At 29.2% G+C, this 18,786-nt stretch overlaps 2 protein-coding genes across 3 annotated transcripts; both read right to left on the minus strand.

Annotated features, from left to right (window-relative positions):
• Positions 1 to 30: 30 nt before the first annotated feature.
• On the minus strand, positions 31 to 6,463 carry LOC124847577 (LEC14B homolog). 2 transcript variants are annotated; one of them, XM_047325099.2, is made up of 10 exons: positions 6,268 to 6,463; positions 5,413 to 5,808; positions 5,145 to 5,264; positions 4,700 to 4,777; positions 3,967 to 4,140; positions 3,544 to 3,621; positions 1,921 to 2,096; positions 1,308 to 1,463; positions 537 to 597; positions 31 to 454 (listed from the first exon to the last, which is right to left on the minus strand). In XM_047325099.2, exons 2-10 carry the CDS (start codon positions 5,791 to 5,793, stop codon positions 251 to 253), a joined length of 1,428 nt encoding a protein of 475 aa, XP_047181055.1. In that variant the 5' UTR covers positions 5,794 to 5,808; positions 6,268 to 6,463; the 3' UTR covers positions 31 to 250. The 2 variants fall into 2 exon arrangements, with proteins under 2 accessions (XP_047181055.1, XP_047181054.1); XM_047325098.2 differs by having other exon boundaries at positions 6,239 to 6,463.
• A 1,580-nt stretch (positions 6,464 to 8,043) lies between these two features.
• Positions 8,044 to 11,974, minus strand: LOC124847576 (Major facilitator superfamily protein). Its single transcript, XM_088116114.1, has 18 exons — positions 11,783 to 11,974; positions 11,502 to 11,564; positions 11,329 to 11,418; positions 11,081 to 11,140; positions 10,927 to 10,992; positions 10,727 to 10,792; positions 10,546 to 10,621; positions 10,382 to 10,446; positions 10,200 to 10,292; positions 10,022 to 10,102; positions 9,849 to 9,933; positions 9,724 to 9,770; positions 9,573 to 9,635; positions 9,418 to 9,477; positions 9,083 to 9,136; positions 8,919 to 8,978; positions 8,606 to 8,720; positions 8,044 to 8,519 (listed from the first exon to the last, which is right to left on the minus strand). The coding sequence occupies exons 1-18, from the start codon at positions 11,939 to 11,941 to the stop codon at positions 8,404 to 8,406; spliced, it is 1,419 nt and encodes a 472-aa protein (XP_087972240.1). The 5' UTR covers positions 11,942 to 11,974; the 3' UTR covers positions 8,044 to 8,403.
• Between the last annotated feature and the right edge of the window lie 6,812 nt (positions 11,975 to 18,786).

An 18,786-nucleotide genomic window follows, 5' to 3' on the forward strand; every position in this document is an offset into this window, starting at 1 on the left:
CCCTTCAAAATTTCAAAAGTCAGGAAGATATAACAGCCCAGTAACGATTTGGACTCTATAAATACAGAAGGGGACAGCATTGTACAATAACTAAGGCTTCATGTTCATCCCTGATAGACTTGCAAAACGGAAGAACAAGGTATAAATAATGATAACAAATTTTTGGGACCCTTTCTATAACTGTAGGAGAAGAGTGCAAGAAGAGACACATAGCTTCCATATAGTTAATAAAATATACAAAGAGCATAAGCTATAGATAAAGCAAATTTCTCCGACGAACTCGACCTGCTCTTTTATTTGGAGGAACAGTGGCTTCATCACTCCCAGGAAATTCCCACCTCACAATGTCACCATCCCAAGCTGAAGAGATCATCATTGGATAAAATGGGTGCCAACTACAATCTCGTACAGGTGCTTCATGATGATCAAGTTTCGCAACTTGTGCACCACTTACCTGCAAAATATAAATTTATTAAGTCAAATCTTCGTACCAATGCAGTTAACTATTCATAAAATATCTGAGAAATTTCTTTTACCAGATCATATATATATACAGAGGAATCACTAGACCCGGTATAAATGTACTTTTGACCAGTGCTGCAACAAGAAATAATTTGTGTCATTCACATTCTTAAAAAAAAACAAAGAAAGGATCAGTGAGAACATGGAACATCATCACAAAAGAATCAATATTGAAATATGTTAAACAACAGGTGTCAATTATCTATTTCAATCCACTAACAATTAGAAGTAAACGTGAATATAATTTAAACTTACAAAAGTGTAACCTAAACTGGAAAAGGGTTTTATCAACTCCACCATTCCACAGCACGTCAAATGGGTATTATCTTTTATCCATATTTCCATAAACATAAAGGGTTTTAGACAAAAATTTTCAAGAATGACCACAATCATGAAAAACCAATTTGATTTTTTGATGAAAAATATATTCTCTCAGCAATATTTAGTCCCAACACCAGAGGAAACTTGTTCTACTAAATCTGGGTTTTATAATCTAATGAAACAAGATGTTCAAAATGTTGCAAATTTAAAAAAATCATGGATGCCAATGAAGCACAGCCACATCCTAGCCACTCAGTGAAACATATTCCAGTCACTAAACTAACAGCCACTGATTTGGATCATTACTATAAAATATATAGCTATTTTGATATGAAAGTAACAAATACAAAACATCATAAGCAATTTCAATTCAACTCCTAGATATGTTGGATAAGTTAGAATCTTAAATCATGTTAAAGAGCAAAGTTTGACCAAAGTAAGAAAGTTCCAGAAGTAAAACATACCTGTATGAAGGTGAGAAATAACAGCGTACTAAAGTACGCAACACCGAGTGACCTTTATATGTTGCCAATGACTGATCATGAGGATGCTTTAGATTTCTTGCGTATTCAGGATAGTCCATCCACCGATAGTCCCACTCATCATCTCCAAGACCCAGACTGTTGGTTTAAGAAATAAACATCCTTCTTAACTTAAATACACATCACAGAACCAAAGTGTTGCCTTAGCATAAAATATCACGCCAAATCAATAACCATCCAATATATGAATTGAAAGAGTAAGTTCCACTCATGCAGTATCAGTAGACTACAGAATTCTCAATCCAATTGTTCACATCAGTTCAGAACCAGAATAACATTTACAAGGGGTTAGCAATAGAATCAACAGACACAAGGTAACTTCCAAACTCAATTAATACTTCATATTTTTGTAGATCTAACATTTCAAAGCTTTTTCTCTTTTTAGATCTTATTTTTTAAAATACTGTAAGTTTATTTGTCTCTGTATTCTTTTTTCCTTCTACAGCAAAGAAATTCAGGTTACAGAGAGAAGCTATGAAATTCATTGGCATAAATTTTAACATACGTAACAAAGTGAGAGATAAAAAAGTTTTACTTTATAGCATTAGAAGACATCTTCCTTATATCCCATAATTTGGTAGTTTGATCTTTTCCATTCGAAATTAAATATCGACCATCCCCACGGCTATTAATGAATGTAATGCCTTCTAAATGTCCCATTAAGATACCAGCCGGTTGTCCTTTGGTGACAAAGCAACGTCTGTCCCAAACCTGCACAATGTCACAACAGCCATGAATATTGAAAATTATTGATAGGGTCAATGAGCAACAACTTGAGAGTTAACATTAAATCTTCAGCTCATTAGTTATGAACCAGGTCCAAGCTTCAAATAGCAGTCTTTGGGCTTGCACCTTGACATGCAACTACATTCATAAATATATACTTATTTTATATAATGTGATATTTATAGAAAACTCGTTCCTTAGTATGTAACACAAACCGAAGATATCCAATTCTTGAAAAGCTTGGCTTAAACAACAATCAACAAGTCACTAGCATAAATATTGCCCAACTATTGGGGCTCTTTATATTGCCAAGTTTTTTCTTGACAACGTAGCTAATCCATTAATCTAGATCTAACCAGTTACCACATTAAATGTTAGTAAACATGTTCCTTTTTATGCAATTAAATAATACCACTGAAATAAATATACTAATAGTCACATATCAACTAACCTCAAAAACAATAAAGGCAAGCAATACAAAGCCTATAATTTTTTTCCCAAAATCATCCATATAAAAACTTCCAAGCATTTGAAGAATACACTTACAAGCACGAAGGCTTAAAAACGTTGTAAAGCACTTTGAGGAAGTTCAACTTTCAGATTTTGATTAATTTCAAAGAAAAATAAAATGCAAAACCTTGGAAATCACCAATTGCACCACTATATATCAAAGAAAAAAATCTCAAGAAACCCCTTAATCTTGGAGAACACCTAAGTGCTGGTTTGTTTTAGACCTTCAGGAAAGTTAATTTATTTTACAGTAAAAGACCCTTCCCCATATTAAATTGCTATCAGAAACATTTAAACATAAATAAATAGATATTAAAATATTAAATTCCCCATAGTAAACACATACATTCCAGTCTTCAAGTTAGTTAAAATAGGTATGGCAGAAGAAACAGAAAAATGAAATTCAAGTATCCTAGTTCTTCATGATTATGAAAAACACACTTGGTTTTAGTAAAAGATGAAACAACAAAAACCTATATCCTTAGCTTTAAAATACACTCAAATTAATTGCATTGCCATCATCGGCTGAAATCAAATTAAATCAACTACCCTTTCACCATAACAGTTTAAGGGTCTGTTTTGACAAATTTCTCCATAAAGACTTCTAGGAGAGAAAAAACGCGAAGAAAAAATTGAAATCGACTTTTCCACAAGTTAAAAGTAATTTATCCACAAGCTAATTTGTAAACGCTCCCATAGCTTCTCCAAAAACCTTTTTTTACTTCATATTTTTCTCTCCTAAAGGTCCTTATGGAGAAACTTTTCCAAATCAGTCCTAATAGTGGCTCTAAGGGTGTGATAGGTACTATAAACTTAACTCACCAATAATGGAATAAAAGCATGCTGTAAACAAAAATATCACTGCCAACAAAGAAATCAGCAGAAATTGTCAAATTCATTAACTAAATAATATGAATATTACCTTGCAGAAACTATCATCACTTCCAGAATATATTAGATGTCCAGATTCATCAGCAAAGCAGACGGTGTTAACATCAGACTGCAACAAGAAAAGGCACATCAGATATGATCCACTTCCATGCTCACAGATAAAGGTCCACCTTGATTCAATGTACTACAATGATTGTAAATTCTACAAAGATAAAGGAAAAGGCAGAGTATTCTCGGGCTAAAAATTTGGTTGCCTTCCTAAAACTCCCAACTCTATTCCAAAATGGACCATGACTAGTTTTGACTGGTTCAGGGGAAAATATCTAAATTTAGTGTCAGTTATTATTCAGATGTTAAGCAGTCAGCCAACTTTTAATCACTATCCTTTCATATTTCAATTTTATTGTTAATTATTCAAAATTAGCAACTAGTTATACCAAATAGTATATAATACCTGATGAGCAGGAATTCTAAGGCTAAGCTTATCTGCTCCAAGATCATATACACATATTGAGCTGTCACTAGTTCCAGCCACAAGCTCTTTCCCATCCGTTGAAAACTTGATAGAGAAAATTCCAAATTCATCATCATCTTCATCAGAAGAGAAATTTAATCCATGGTGAATTTCCTGCAATAGTAGAAAGGTTCCCAAATGTAAAGCAAACTATTATTTAATGTGTGTGCAACATATATTACTGGTGGAGAAAAGGCACTCATTGCCTGCATTTTTAATCGAAAAAAGATAGAGGATAAAAGGTGGATAGCAAATGATAAGTTAAAGGGTATTTTCTATATTATCGTTATAGATATCATAAAATATTTTCGGTTGGAAGTTTAATGCATAAGAACAAATCTGTGTATGCTACTTAATATCAACAATAAATAAAAAGGATGGTTGCATCTTTAACAAAGAACGTTACAAATTTTTGCATTTTATAGAAGCGCAAGAAGCCTTTCTTTATTTTACAGAGTTGAATTGCTTAGAATAAGGAGACAACTTTTGCATTAGGCGGTGGTTGATCTCACAAGAATAGCGCAGAATACAGTTATTGCAAGTAATATAATTTTTACACAACTAGGAAAATAACTATAAACTTAACATTTGCTTACCACTCTACAACATTAAAAAGCTATGAAAATATATTTGACTGGCTATAAAGAATGAGTGAACAAGTTTCGGTACTTACTGTAATGTTTGCTATTGACTCTGTTGTTGCAGATCCAACAGTAACAATATGGATAATTGGTGACATACTGGCATAAACCTGCAATAATTAATTAACAAATTGCCAAATGTGAGCTGCAAGAAATTAAAAGAAACAAAGGGGTTAACCGCTCAGACTTGTAATAAAGGTGCTCACATTCACGAGCCACGGTCAAAATTAAATTAGAATTTCGGGTCTATGCTAGCTTTTTATATTGTGCCTTAAGTTACATTGATTTGACAATTCAAAATATATTAAAAGTATTTTCAGTAAATCATATTCGGTGTAATTTGGAGCACAGTAGAGGGACAGTACCAAAAGACCAGTGGAGAATTTGGCCTCACAAAATAGGTAGTATTTAGTTGTAAATCCTTAATCATAGTAATATCCATGAACACCACTTTCATTAGCAATCAACTCAACTTACAAGATAGAGTTTATCTGGTGACAGAGATGTATCAGTAATTGTCCAGCGTAAGTTTCTAGCAGAGATGTCCTTTTTAACTTTCCAGCCCCTATCAACATCATAGACCCGGATGTGGCTTCCCTGTTTTATAACAAAACAACTAGAAATGAAGATCTAGTGACCCTTTTTTACTGGTACAAAACTCTTCAATTTAACAGAACCATCTTTAGCTTCAAACATGATTTAAACATACAACTACATCAATTACAATGATAATGATAATAATAACCTGAAATCCAGCAATAAAAAGAGAACCATCATCAGAAAACTGTGAAACATAGGCACGGCTTTTCATCCTATCCACAACCCAAGGACCTTTGGTAGGCAAATACCGGCTTAACACATGACATCCATCAGCTGATGAAAATCTCCCTCTTCCGGAAAAATTACCTTCTCTACCAACTAACATTCTCACAGTAGATGCAGGTAACCTCATCCTACCAGGAACAACACGGCCCAAAAGCTCATGAGGACTTGACCTAAGTTTTGTAAGCTGTGCAATTTCATGATCAAGATGACTATCCCTTTCTCCTGCTATTCCACCCGCAGAAGATTCATTACTGGCACCACCGTCATTACAAGTACTCTTATTTTTGTTCGACCGACTCATAATTCTCCCAATATCCTGAAAAAAAAGCATCAAGTCCAATAAGAAACCCTGAGCCAGAAAAATTTTAAGCCACCAATATTCAACAATATACGGAAAATCTTATAATTTTGAACTATTTCAACATTCAACGCTAACATTCAGTGCCAAAGAGAAACCCTTTCAGTCTCACACAGTGAAGAAGCAAATCATATGAAATAAACTGAAAACAGTGGTTGCTCACAGCCAAAAGGTTTTCATTTGCGGTTCTTTTTGTTGGATGCAGCAAAAAGTAGGTGTAAAATGAAGAGAACAAACTAATTGAACAAAAAGAAAGGAACTTTAGTCTAATTACGATAATTAAAAGGAAAACGAATATCTGAATACCAATACGAAACACAATTGAGCATCATTGAAGAACGAAAGATCAAACAGCTGAAGTGAAAATTGAAATATAAAAAAAAGTCACCAGAGGGATTATTGGAGATTGAAGGTGACCTCTGATTTGGAACAAGAAGTGAAGTCTTGAATTGAATGAGTTGGATTTTGGTGTTGCAGTGTGAGTGATGCAATTTGGGAAGAATGAATATTAAATATTGGAAAATTAGAAATGTCAAAGGCCCTTCATTTCCTTGCCTTTGCTTGGTTTCTTCACAAATTGCTATCTCAACACGTAAGGTACTCACACAAGGTGATACAGACTACCAGCTAGTCACTCAAGCTCTAACTTAAATTAACATTCAAAATAAATATTATTTTCATATTAAAAAATCAAATTAAAAATCACTGCATAAATATATCATTATTATAATAATAATGATAATAATATCGTTTAACAGGAGGTTTAATATTTATATTAATTATCTAACATGTTTCATTAAATACCATTTATGGTTTCTTTCTTTTTTTCCGGAACTGGACATAATTGTAGTAATTATTTTATCTCTAGGAAAAAAATAACATTGTCGTAATTTACTTCATAAAAGGTCGCTGCATTTCACAAAAAACAAATTCGTATTATTTTCATCATTTGTGGAAGTTTTGTTTGATTCCTTTTCATAAATAAAAAACTAAATATACCTTATAGAATTAGAAACAAACATTATTTAATTTTAGAAACTAATAACATATTTAACTTACAATATGTTTCAAGAAAATAACATGTTAAATATGTATCTCAACAAATAACAATATTTATTATCATCTGGTTAATTTATAATTGAAATCTTATAAGACTCTAAAGTATTAAATATCTTTAATAAGTTTAGGAAAAAGGTTTCATAAAAATTCATGCACACACTAGGAGAAGTTGATGGAAGGAATGTTTCTGCATTACTTTTTCATCCTTTCTTTTCTTGCACTATATGTAATTTTACTTTTAATGGTGTCATGCTAAATTTGGCAAGTATATTAAAGCCAATTGTAGTATCATTTAGAGTGTTGTCCCATTCACAAATTGAAAAGTTTACGTAAAATATTATAATCTCAATTAGAGCTCTTAAAATTCTAAATTTTAAGCTTCATATTAAATAAAAATGAAGAAGTAAAACACAAGAATAAAAAGTATATTAATTTCTTATATGATTAAGTTATGTTCATATTAATTGTTCTAAATTATCAATATAAAACTACATTTACCTATCTACTTTTATACTTTTTTTACCTATACAAAGGTGTAGGATTAGTATTTTCTCTAACATTTTAGAAATTTGCATGAAGATGTTTATGAAAAATTTAATGTATATGATTTATCTTTTGATTCATATTAAGAAGTGCAATGTATCTATTGTGACTTACTGAATAATCAAATAATTATTTAAAGTATATATGATAAGAAAGGAAAATATAATAATCATCACAAAATCTATAGTTTTCTTTTATATTTGGTAAATTGACAACCTTCTCTTATATTGTTTTCATGTTTACACTACTTCCATCATTCTTTTATTTATTATTTTGAAAGACCTTTTTCATTTTAATTTTAAATATGTAAGATAATAATTATATATCTATTACTTTTACTTTTTTTTAAGATAAAGGAATAGTAGTATGGCAATCTCAAATTATTAAATACCAGGAATGAAATACAAAATATATGAATATTTTAGGTAAATATAAATATTAAGGGTTTTTCTTAATTTCATGCTGTAAAATTTTTAAGACAAGAACGTGGACTAACAGTGAACCTCAATCTAAATCTATGATGTATCTGGTTAAGGTAATAACTGCCATCCGTTTAAAAACAGATAAATTAATGACGAACAACACGGTAGCTTCTTAAATTTAAGTTTTCCTGTCAGTATTGCAACAAGAAGAGAAAGAAACTCAAATTAATTATCACATAGTAATTGAAAGCTTTCGTTTTTTGTATTCGGTAGAACCTCAAGTTCGAACTAGATTGCATCGAGAAATTTTGGAAGCCATTAATTACTCACAAGCATGCCCATTAAAACAATCAGAAGAGGCAGAGGCAGTGTTACAGAATATGTTTTCTTTTTTCTTATCAGATATGCTGCGATATGTTATTACTATGCAGCAGAAAAAAATGGATATGGCACAATCTGTTATTTGATGCCTTGAGAATCCTAAATGGATCCAAAAGAATTTGATAAATGGTGGTAATTTACTTTCTCTCTATGAACTAATGCAAGCCTGGATCTCTTCCAGAGTTTTTCCTTTGGTTTCTGGGACTAATTTTGCTACAAACAGAATAGTTAAGAGGGAAAATCCAGCATACAAAAACAAAGTACCTGCCCAAAGAAAAACAAAACAACATAAATACATTTCACTAATTATAATAGCCACAAGAAATTAAGAATGCATGTTTTGTGCTTACCTGGAGAACTCCAACTCATTAGAAAGTTGAAAGTATATGAAACTATCCAGGCTCCTAACCAATTCAACAAAACCACCAAGCTTCCAGCAGTTCCTTTCACGTTTATGGGAAAGATCTGTGAATATGAAAAGTAACATCAAGTTCATGCAAATTTTGGTTTTTAACTATCAGTGTGTTGGTCCCTTTAAAATTGTTACATCTCTTATATAGAACATATTTTAGGCAAATAATGATGGCTGCCATTTCAATGTTGAGTAGCAGTATATGCTACAAGGGTCTTCTATTGTAAATTTTGGTGCCATATGTAACATACCTCAGACATTATCACCCAAGGAACTGGTCCCATTCCAATTGAAAATGCTGCTATATAGATCTGATCATAGTAAGATTCAAAAGATGGGACAATTTCAGGTCAAACTAGAATTTGATAGAACATGGGGAGTGGGGTAGGAATTAATGTTGCAGAAGAAAACTCACCAACACGCCAGTAACTGCTAATATAGGTACCCACTCAAGCAATAAGCTTTGGTCCTGATCCATCCAGTCATCAACAATTTTAGAATATAGGCACACATAAGGACCATGTGCAGATAAAATTATTCAAACTGGTTTAAAGTTTAAATGACCTCAAGTCAGAGTATTCAGTGTGTTTTTTAGGAAGATTCACTTTAAAAACTCTTGAGCCTCAAAACATGGAGTGTTAGAAAACAAACTAGTAAGGTTAAAAATTTGGAATACTATAAAACAAACTCGTTCACTTTACTTTCTGTTTTATCATGACAGTACAAATGCATTTTATACTGAAGACTTGCCTTGAGGTAGAAAGCAATTCCTGCTATAAAGCAACCTAAGAATGTCCCGCTTGCAGAAACCTGCATGTTTACAAGAACTTCTGTTAAGCAACAAAGTTCTTACACCATTTAATTTTACTTGTTCTTGATAAATAAGTCCTTTCAGATAGATTTACCATTATAAGAGGTCTTCTTCCAGACCTATCCATCAAAATGGCTCCCAATATAGTAAATGGAACCTGTCAATCATTGTAACTGGTGAAGTTCAAACACAATAATGTTATTCACGCTATTGATTTATTAGAAACTAGTAGAGGGATAAACTACCTGCATACAAGCATATGCTACAGTTCCAGCTTTTCCTGAAGAAAGTCCTGCAAATTCAACAGTTGAAGAAGAAAAATAAATATGGCAAACCGAAGAAACTGGTTGTTCTGACTCTTCTGACTTACCAGCTGCTACAAAAGTCTCAGCTGTGTAGAATCCTATGCCATTGATTCCAACAGATTGTTGACATGCCATTAACCCAACCCCAATCTGAAATTGTGACAAAAATCCAATTTAGGTCTTTTGAGCAATTATGTTCGTTGTCACTAGATTTCTGCAAGAGAAGTGTGTTACTTACAACTAAAGAGCGCACATATTTGCTTTGGAACAAATCCAACAGTGTAGTCTTTGGAAGGCTTTGAAAAGTTTCAATATAATCCTATTCATCCAAAAAAAGAAAACAGTTAGCTAAGGTCAAAAACATGTCAAGTTGTTTTGAAATTTCTCTGAAGGCTCTCAATCAGATTGGAATGTACCAGAATTTCTGCAGCTTCATGAGAAATATCCACATCTTTACCCCGAAGACTCCTTAAAGCAAGTTGAAATTCTTTTTCACGGCCAACCTTTGCCTAAAATAATACATACATGTTAATTTTCATTGCAAGATTAAGAAGAAAATACTGCATTGATTTGGTCCTTAGCAGCCGAATATGCTTACCAGCCATCTTGGGGACTCAGGGATAAAGCACAAACCAATCACCAAGCAAATGCAAGGTACTAACCCTGCACAGTTCAAACCAAAGAAATAATAGTTACACCTTTGTATCCATAATTTGTTACACCTTAGCCTACAATTCAAAACTAATGTTATTATGTGCTTACCCGCTAGTGCGAGCTGTCTCCAGTTTATGACACTTCCTATTAAGAATGAAACAGACATTCCAATAACAATCAAAAGCTACAATACAAAACAATCAGAGTTAGAGTCAAAATTCAACTCACTAGCAGTTAAGTCTTAAATTTTACATAAAGAACAATACGAAAGTTCTCAACATTTCATCACCTGATTTGTTGTTGCAAGTCCTCCTCGAAGATGTTTGGGTGCTATTTCTGCTATATATACAGGAACCTGTTCCATTTTACATACTTTTATTATATATACTACAGTGAAGAGGAAACATATGAATAAACAAACATATTTAAGTTAGCCTAAACTTTATGAATAGAATAAGTGAGAGTTTCATGGTTATCAAAATTAGTTACCACGTATGAGATAATTCCAATGCCGTACCCTGTGGAAAATCTTCCCAAGTCAAGGGAGTAAGAACTCTGCAACAGATAGAAAAGAATAAAAACCTATCTAGTTTTTTGCCACAACTTTTCTTCATAAGAGCAAATATATGCAGAAAATGAATACCTTGGAGAAAAAGACAGCTAACCATCCTGTAATGCAAAAACCTGTTGAAATTCTCATTGCCTGTTTCGCATGAACAATAACAGTTTATATTTGAATGGCAATGCAGAAATACAAGTCCTTTCGTAGTATCTATATATGTATATACTATTCATTCAAAGAAGTATTAACCAACATAACATGTTACATGCATAATTAATACAAGGTTCGGAACATAGATTCTGATTTTTAGGCATTTAGATTTCACATACCCCTTTTCGGCCAATGAAATCTGTGATCCGGCCACTGGTCATAGCCCCGAGCATTGCACCAATGGTTACTAAAGAACCAAACATTGAAAACTACCAATCCCAAAAAAGAAGGAAATGAGAAAAGAGAATATTATATAAATGAGAATGTGAATGGAAAACGAGAATATACTAACCTCAGCAAGAGATAGATTAAGATCTTCCCTTATAGCTGCTTGAGTGGGTGCTGAATAGCCCACCTGTCAAAATAATAACTTCAGCCCAACATAAAAGAAAAGGTGAAAGCTTTTTTCATTTCTGTACATTTGGTTTGATTTAGAATGTTTCTTTCTCAAGTCATGCTCGGAAATTTTCACTTTCTTCTCTTTTCTAATTTCCCCTTTGAATAGTCTTGCCACTGAAAACATACACGACTTTGAACTGTAATTTTCCTACGGTTTAAGATATATATACTTACGCAAGTTCCAAAAGTGAATGAACCACAAACAGCAACAAGTGTGCTAAGCAAAACCATTGTAATGGATCCATTTTCCTCTGGTCGAATGAAGGGCTCTTGTAAAAACTGGAGCTTGGTGGCTTCACCAGTCTCCACATCCCTGTGCTGCTCAATTGCCATATTCTTAAATAAGAAGAAAAATGGCCTCAAAAAAAGAGAATGGTGTGAATGGAGGACATGCAAAAGCATGGTGTGTTGCAGGGTATTTATATTGCATGAAACATTGAAAGATGTTTTGTGGTAATTAAGAGCATGTGGGAATGAAGCTGTCACTGATGTGGCGTTCAGAAGAGAACAAATTAGAAGCTCTTCTTGGTGATGAATTAGAAGGTAACGAGTTACATCTACTGCCACTGCATCATTGCTCTTTCTTTATTCATCACACCTTACGTGGTTCCTACTCGGATCGAACAATAACAATATCAGACTTGTTTTCGATTGTTTAAAATAATGATAAGTCTTACGTAACACTTCAAAACATCTTAAGTAATATTATTTAGTTATTTTGTTAAATTATATTCAACTTTAACAATTTAAATCATTACTTGACTCGTAAAAATAATAAGTATTATTATTATAAATATTAATTAAATTTATAATAAAAAGATAAATTTGAAAATTGATTCAAATCTCTTAAAACAGATTTAATTAGAATAAAATTAAAAATAAGTTATAATGTAATCTAATAAACATTAGGAATTATATTTTTCAATATATATATATATATATATATATATATATATATATAGTGTATATAAATAAATCATAGTATTAAATATGCTATTAGGCCTTAAAACTCATTCCATTTTTATATGGTTTCCAGTTTATGATGATCAGAATGTCTCGAGGTGTGTTATTTAACGTCAATTCAATGGATTCTAATTTTATGTCATTTTAATATCTATATTTGTTTAAGTTGTTGTTGATTTAGTCGATATTAGTTTAATTTTTTTTATATTTATTTTAATTAGTGCCTTTTAATATTTATTAAGATTTTGTTAATTGATATTAATTTTATTTATTTTGATATCTATATTTATTTATGATTATTACTGATTAAATTAACATTAATTTATTTATTTTTAATATTTATTCAAATTAATGTTAATTTAATCGATACTATTATAATGTTTTATTTAAACATTTGTCAATTAAGGTTACATTAATCTTATAATTTGTGTTTTTCCATATTTTAGAATTGGATGGCAAATAAGTTTGAATTAAAAATAGAAAATATTTATGTTTGTCTTGTTGGTCATATTTCAAACTTCAAATATTCTCTATCAATTTTTACTTTCTTTTTACATTTTTTGTTCTTATTTTATAGGCAATAATATAGGTTCATCATTCTTGTTACTTTAATAGTAATACTCACTAGCATAAGTAGATTCATTGAGAAAGTAAAAATGGAACGCATAAATAAATTCTATTAAGTGATAGTAAATCTTATTATGGAAAGACAAATGAAAACTACTTATACGTCTCACTTTTACTTTCTTTATAAATTCATTTATGTTAGTGAAAATTGTTATTAAAGTGGCAAAAACGATGAATATAAATTATTATCTATGACACAAGAAGAAAGAAGAAAGTAGAGATTGATAGAAAATCTTTAAAGCGAGAAATATTACCTTATGACTAACAAGACAAACATACGCAACTTAAATATTTTTTACCTTTAATTCAAAATTATTTGTTATCATGTTCTAAAACATGAAAAAACACAAATTATAAATTGATATATAACCTTAATTTTTCAATGTTTAAATAAATATTTAAAAAATTATAATAGTATTGATTAAATTAACATTAATTTGAATAAATATTAAAAATAAATAAATTAATGTTATTTTAATGAGTAATAATCATAAATAAATATAGATAACAACATAAATAAAATTAATATCAACTGACAAAATTTCAATAAATATTAAAAGACACTAATTAAAATAAATATAAAAATAAATTAAATTAATATTGACTAAATCAACAACTTCTTAAACAAATATAGATATTAAAATTACATAAAATTATAATCTAATAAACATTTGGAATTATATTTCTTGATCAGAGTGTTCATTAATAAGAAAATTCCCTATGATCATTTTTCTCAATTATAGTTATACTCATAGTCTATGTATCTCTCTAGTCCTTATATCTGCATTCTCCTGCACCCTAAGATAGAATATATGAATGATTTATCTTAATTTATAACAATAGAAATTCATAATATTATATTTTTCTTATTTATATTAGTGGAAATACATACGTATTTACATATATGTAAGTATTTTTTGTTTGAGTCTTTATTAAATTTGTTTGATTTGTCCGAATATTTTAAAAAAATATTTTTAATTAAGCTATAGGGATGTATAATTTTTTCATTAACTATTTAATTATATTATTATGTTTTGTTGTTTTGCTTACTTTTATTTACATGTTAAAAAATTAAAAAATTATAATTAATATAAAATAAAATTAAAATTAATATAAAATAATATTAAATAACACAATATTTCTTCATGAGTTTATGCTATCACTTACATTAACTTATATATGATTTTAAGTTCTGTTTGTATAGTCCCCTTTAACTGTATAGTCTTATACCTATACAGTCTTTAGATCCCTCTCATTCCGGTGTATGTTCGATTCGTCCATGTGCCTCCGCTTAACCATGGAGTTCTTATGAGTTAGGCTACCGAAAATCAAATACATTTGGTGATATGAGTAGTCAAATCAATCCCTTTAAGTTATCCTTCAACTGTATAGTCCCATACCTATACAGTCTCTAGATCCTCTCATTCCGGTGTATATTCGATTCGTCCATGTGCCCCTTCCACTGGAAACCTGTCAGGAGCCGCTCCTTGTTAGTGCCTCTTGCACTTCGTGCCTCTTGCACCGGCGATCACTCCCTGTCCTCGTTAGTGCCCGGGTGTCACACTGTTAATATACTTAAAAAATTATTTTAGTCTCAAATTTTTAAGTCTATAAATTAAAATTATGTTTTAAATATTAAGAAAAATCATATTAATTAAACTATGAAGTATTTTTATATAGAAATAAAAATCATATTAATTAAACTATGAAGTATTTTTATATTACAAAAATGGATATTTTATATTAGAGTATTGAATACGTACAGAGAGGATAAGAGAAAATGACCAATTATAGCTGACAAACAGGTTATTTAGATCTACCTAAAATTTACGACTTTTCTTCAAACATTTTCTTTCTGTCGATGGAAACAGAGGTAAATATTAAAAAAAAAAAAAAAAAAAAAAGACAGCAAAGAACCTTGTCATTATATGAATCATTGGTTTGTCAAGTGTAGGGTATCCCAGAAAGATTTGGTTGTACTGTGTTAGGAGAGAAAACTAACATTATCTCCAGAACACTTTTTACACAGAATTTGGATTTTCATTCTTAAATAATTTAATTTTATGTCATTTTCGTCAAATTCAAAAGTCCTTTTTTATTTTTTATTTTTTGTATTTAGTAAAACGAAATATCTATAATTGATTATGAAAATAAATATTTTTTCTTTAATTTTTTCATTTATATTTTCCATTGAACTAAATATATCCGTGCAATGCAGAAAAACTTACTGCTTTTAGATGATACTTTCTTGCTTAAAAGGGACATAGTACGTACTTCATTTATTTAAAAATGACAATGTTATAAGATTCTAACAGACTGATCAAGAAATGTTTAATTTATATAAATTTAGTAAAGAATATCGCTAGTCTTTCAACTATTTTTATATTTCCTTTTAATCAAATGGTAATATATGAGTATTGTTGAAAAGAAGTACTTAAAAATATAACGAGAATTTTTTTCTTAAATAAGAAAAAAATATTATTGCCGGTATAATTCTCCTGACCAACTAATAGGTCGAAGGGTTAGTCTACAAAGAAATTATCTTTAATATTTAAAATATGACTATTATCAATTAAGTTGTAATTAATCAAAAATTCATTTCAAATTCTATAAACAAAATTTAAATTAAAGAGGTAAGTGTTGATATTTAATATGCATAAATTGTTTAAGAAAGTTAAACTTTATTAATTTTAACATCGTAATACCTTTTGTAGGTAAATTTTTAACATAAGGAAAGAACAAAAGTAATGAACAACAACGTCAAGACGAACATTTATATTTATTTAAGGTCTATATAATAAGTAAACTGGCAATTTCGATTCTCATGTCTGAAACACGTTATAATACAACTCTTTTTTGTAATTTTTAACTAATAAATCTTTGAAAAAATATATATTTTTATAAATGCACTTTTAATATTTAAGATAATATTAACATCATTCTGCTAAATATTTATTTTTCATCTAATTTTTAATTAATCTGTATAATGACGAAGAGACGAGAAGAAAAGGTAAAAATAAAAAATATTGTAACTAGTTTAAATGTGACAGACATTATGTCACAGTCTTAAAAAAAGCATTTAATTGTATTAAAAGAAAAGGATGAAATACATAATTATGATTATGCTTGATTTAAATCATCAATGATTAAGCCAGCCCACTAAAATTCAAAGCTCAAATCCACACTGATATACCTTATCACTTCATTATTAATATTGTTATTTTAATATAAGTTTTATTGTGCATGCATGCACTTGTGGATATAAGACAAAGTCTCGTATCAATTGCAGAAATTAAATTAATAGTACTATATATAGCTGTACATGAGTAATGAACTTGTGGCCAAAATGAATAAACAAATACGTGTACCTCGTCTACGTCCACTCTCTCAACTTCATACGGTATAAGGTACTACTCTACCCGTACTTCAGCATACCATTACATTTTTTATAACTGTATTATTAGTGATTTTGCGTGTATAATTAACAGAGTTGAGAATGCAAACATGCTTCTAACTCTCATATTATATAGATTTTAAGTTTCATATTAAATAAAAATGAAAATATTTAATATTTTATGATACAAATATTATAAATTTATTATTTTAAAATTTAAATTAAAAATGATATCAATATTTGGTGTGAGATAAAATAAGTTCTTATTAATGTTGTGATTGTTCGTTCAGTTTTTCTATACTGAAAATTTGATCAAATAGTACGATAAGTGTATTGTTTTATATTATAAATGTGTAACATTAAGATTTTAATATAACATTTTTCCCACTAAAGTATCAAGATGGAAGTCAACCCTCAGTTTTAAATAATTAAATATCTTTTAATGATTTTCTGTTTCAACTAAACTTCAAATTTGTTATTATTGAGAATTTAAGTATAATTTTAAATTTTATATTGATAGAATTAAAAAGCACAAAGATGAAATTCATTAATCAATTGTCTTAAAGTTTTGAGTTGAGAGTGATATCAATATCTTGTATAAAAATTGTTAGGTTCCTAACAAAGTTTCATATTGGATAAAACAAAATATAAACATGAATTTATATATACAAAAAATATACATTTGAAAGATTTTTTTGGAATAGTACTAAAAATAAATTTGTGAAAATTTGATTCAAATAAACATTTCTCCATGTATTATTTAGTACGTAGTCTTAAAACAACTATATATTGTTAATTTTATAGTTTAGTAGTATTATATATATATATATATATATATATATATATATATATATATATATTTATATATTAATGTTAAGTGAAAGTTTTAAATGTATTAAGACATAAAGCTAATGAATTTTTGAATTAATTAACAGTATATATAAAGTAATATTTAGAACATGTGTCTTAAAGTTTTAGAAAATAAAGTATATATCTTGTCTTTGTTCTTATAACACCTTTTTCTGCCTATGGCAAGGATTGGTCAACAATTTAGGTGTATTATATTATGCATAATATACGATGTCGGATTTTCTATGAGTCTTTATACCAATCATTGAGAAACATTAATATTAATAAATAACCCATTATTACTGTGCGGAAAATAAGAAAATTAAACTAGGATGTTAATTACATCGAGACAGATGAAAGTAACATGCAAAGATTTTAACAATCACTTGTCAATTTAGTTGGGTCACCTAAGAAAATGTTAAGAAATTAACCTATTGGTATGAACATTGTTAATTGATAATAACATAATAGTTTTATTTATATGTTAGAGATATTGATATACTTCATATATGTTAAGGATATCACGCATTAGTTATTACTCTCTTTTTTAACTATCAATTTAAAAAATATATTTTATATTTAATTTCCTTTTTAAAAATTCAATATAACAGTAATTTATTATTTATGTCATTTCCTCTTCATTTAATTTTTTATTATAGTTTACATTTATGTGTTTATTATTATGGGTGGAAATAAATGAGTAAAATAGAGGATCTTATGATTATTTTATCAAGATAAAATAATTCATATTTTTATAAATATTTAAAAAAATTAAACTTTATTTAAAAAGAAATTCAAGGAGTATATATTATTAGTGTAAACTTATGAAATCTTTAATAAACATTTAATTTTGTTAAATATATTATATAAAAAATAAGAATAGCAATACATAACATAAGTTAATTATAAATGTTTTCTAATTATCCCAAAAAAAATAAAAATAGAGTATGGATATTTAAATATGGATGTACGCGAAGATGGCAGGAAGTCATAAGAAAATTATTGGTAGCAGCAGTCATAAAAGAACTTAGGTCATGTTCACTTGAATGAATTTGGAAGAGAGTGATTCAGAAGATTTGAAAGTAAATTTTGTTGTTGTTTATTTGAGTGAATTTGGAAGTAAGTGAGAGTGGATTTAGAAGTAAAGTTTGTGAGAATCAGTGAAGATTTGATTAATGTGACAAATTAAAAAAAAATTACTTCTAAATTCACTCTCATTTACCTCCAAATTCACTCAAATAAAATAACAAAAATTTACCTTCAAATCCCCTCAATCACTCTCCTCCAAATCTATTCAATTCAAGTGAACAAACTCTTAATTTAATATTTGAGATGTATTTCACTG

The sequence above is a fragment of the Vigna umbellata genome, chromosome 5 (assembly GCF_029865625.1).
Source record: "Vigna umbellata cultivar VRB3 chromosome 5, Vumbellata_1.0, whole genome shotgun sequence".
NCBI lineage: Eukaryota > Viridiplantae > Streptophyta > Magnoliopsida > Fabales > Fabaceae > Vigna > Vigna umbellata.

Coding starts and splice junctions, on each gene's coding strand:
- LOC124847577 (XM_047325099.2), bottom strand. CDS start 5,793: ATGAGTCGGTCGAACAAAAATAAGAGTACTTGTAATGACGGTGGTGCC. Junction 5,265..5,412: donor TTTTTATTGCTGGATTTCAG/GTTATTATTATC, acceptor GTTATAAAACAG/GGAAGCCACATCCGGGTCTA. Junction 598..1,307: donor TATTTCTCACCTTCATACAG/GTATGTTTTACT, acceptor TTCTTGTTGCAG/CACTGGTCAAAAGTACATTT.
- LOC124847576 (XM_088116114.1), bottom strand. CDS start 11,941: ATGGCAATTGAGCAGCACAGGGATGTGGAGACTGGTGAAGCCACCAAG. Junction 11,565..11,782: donor CATTCACTTTTGGAACTTGC/GTAAGTATATAT, acceptor TTATTTTGACAG/GTGGGCTATTCAGCACCCAC. Junction 9,636..9,723: donor TAGCATATGCTTGTATGCAG/GTAGTTTATCCC, acceptor AATGATTGACAG/GTTCCATTTACTATATTGGG.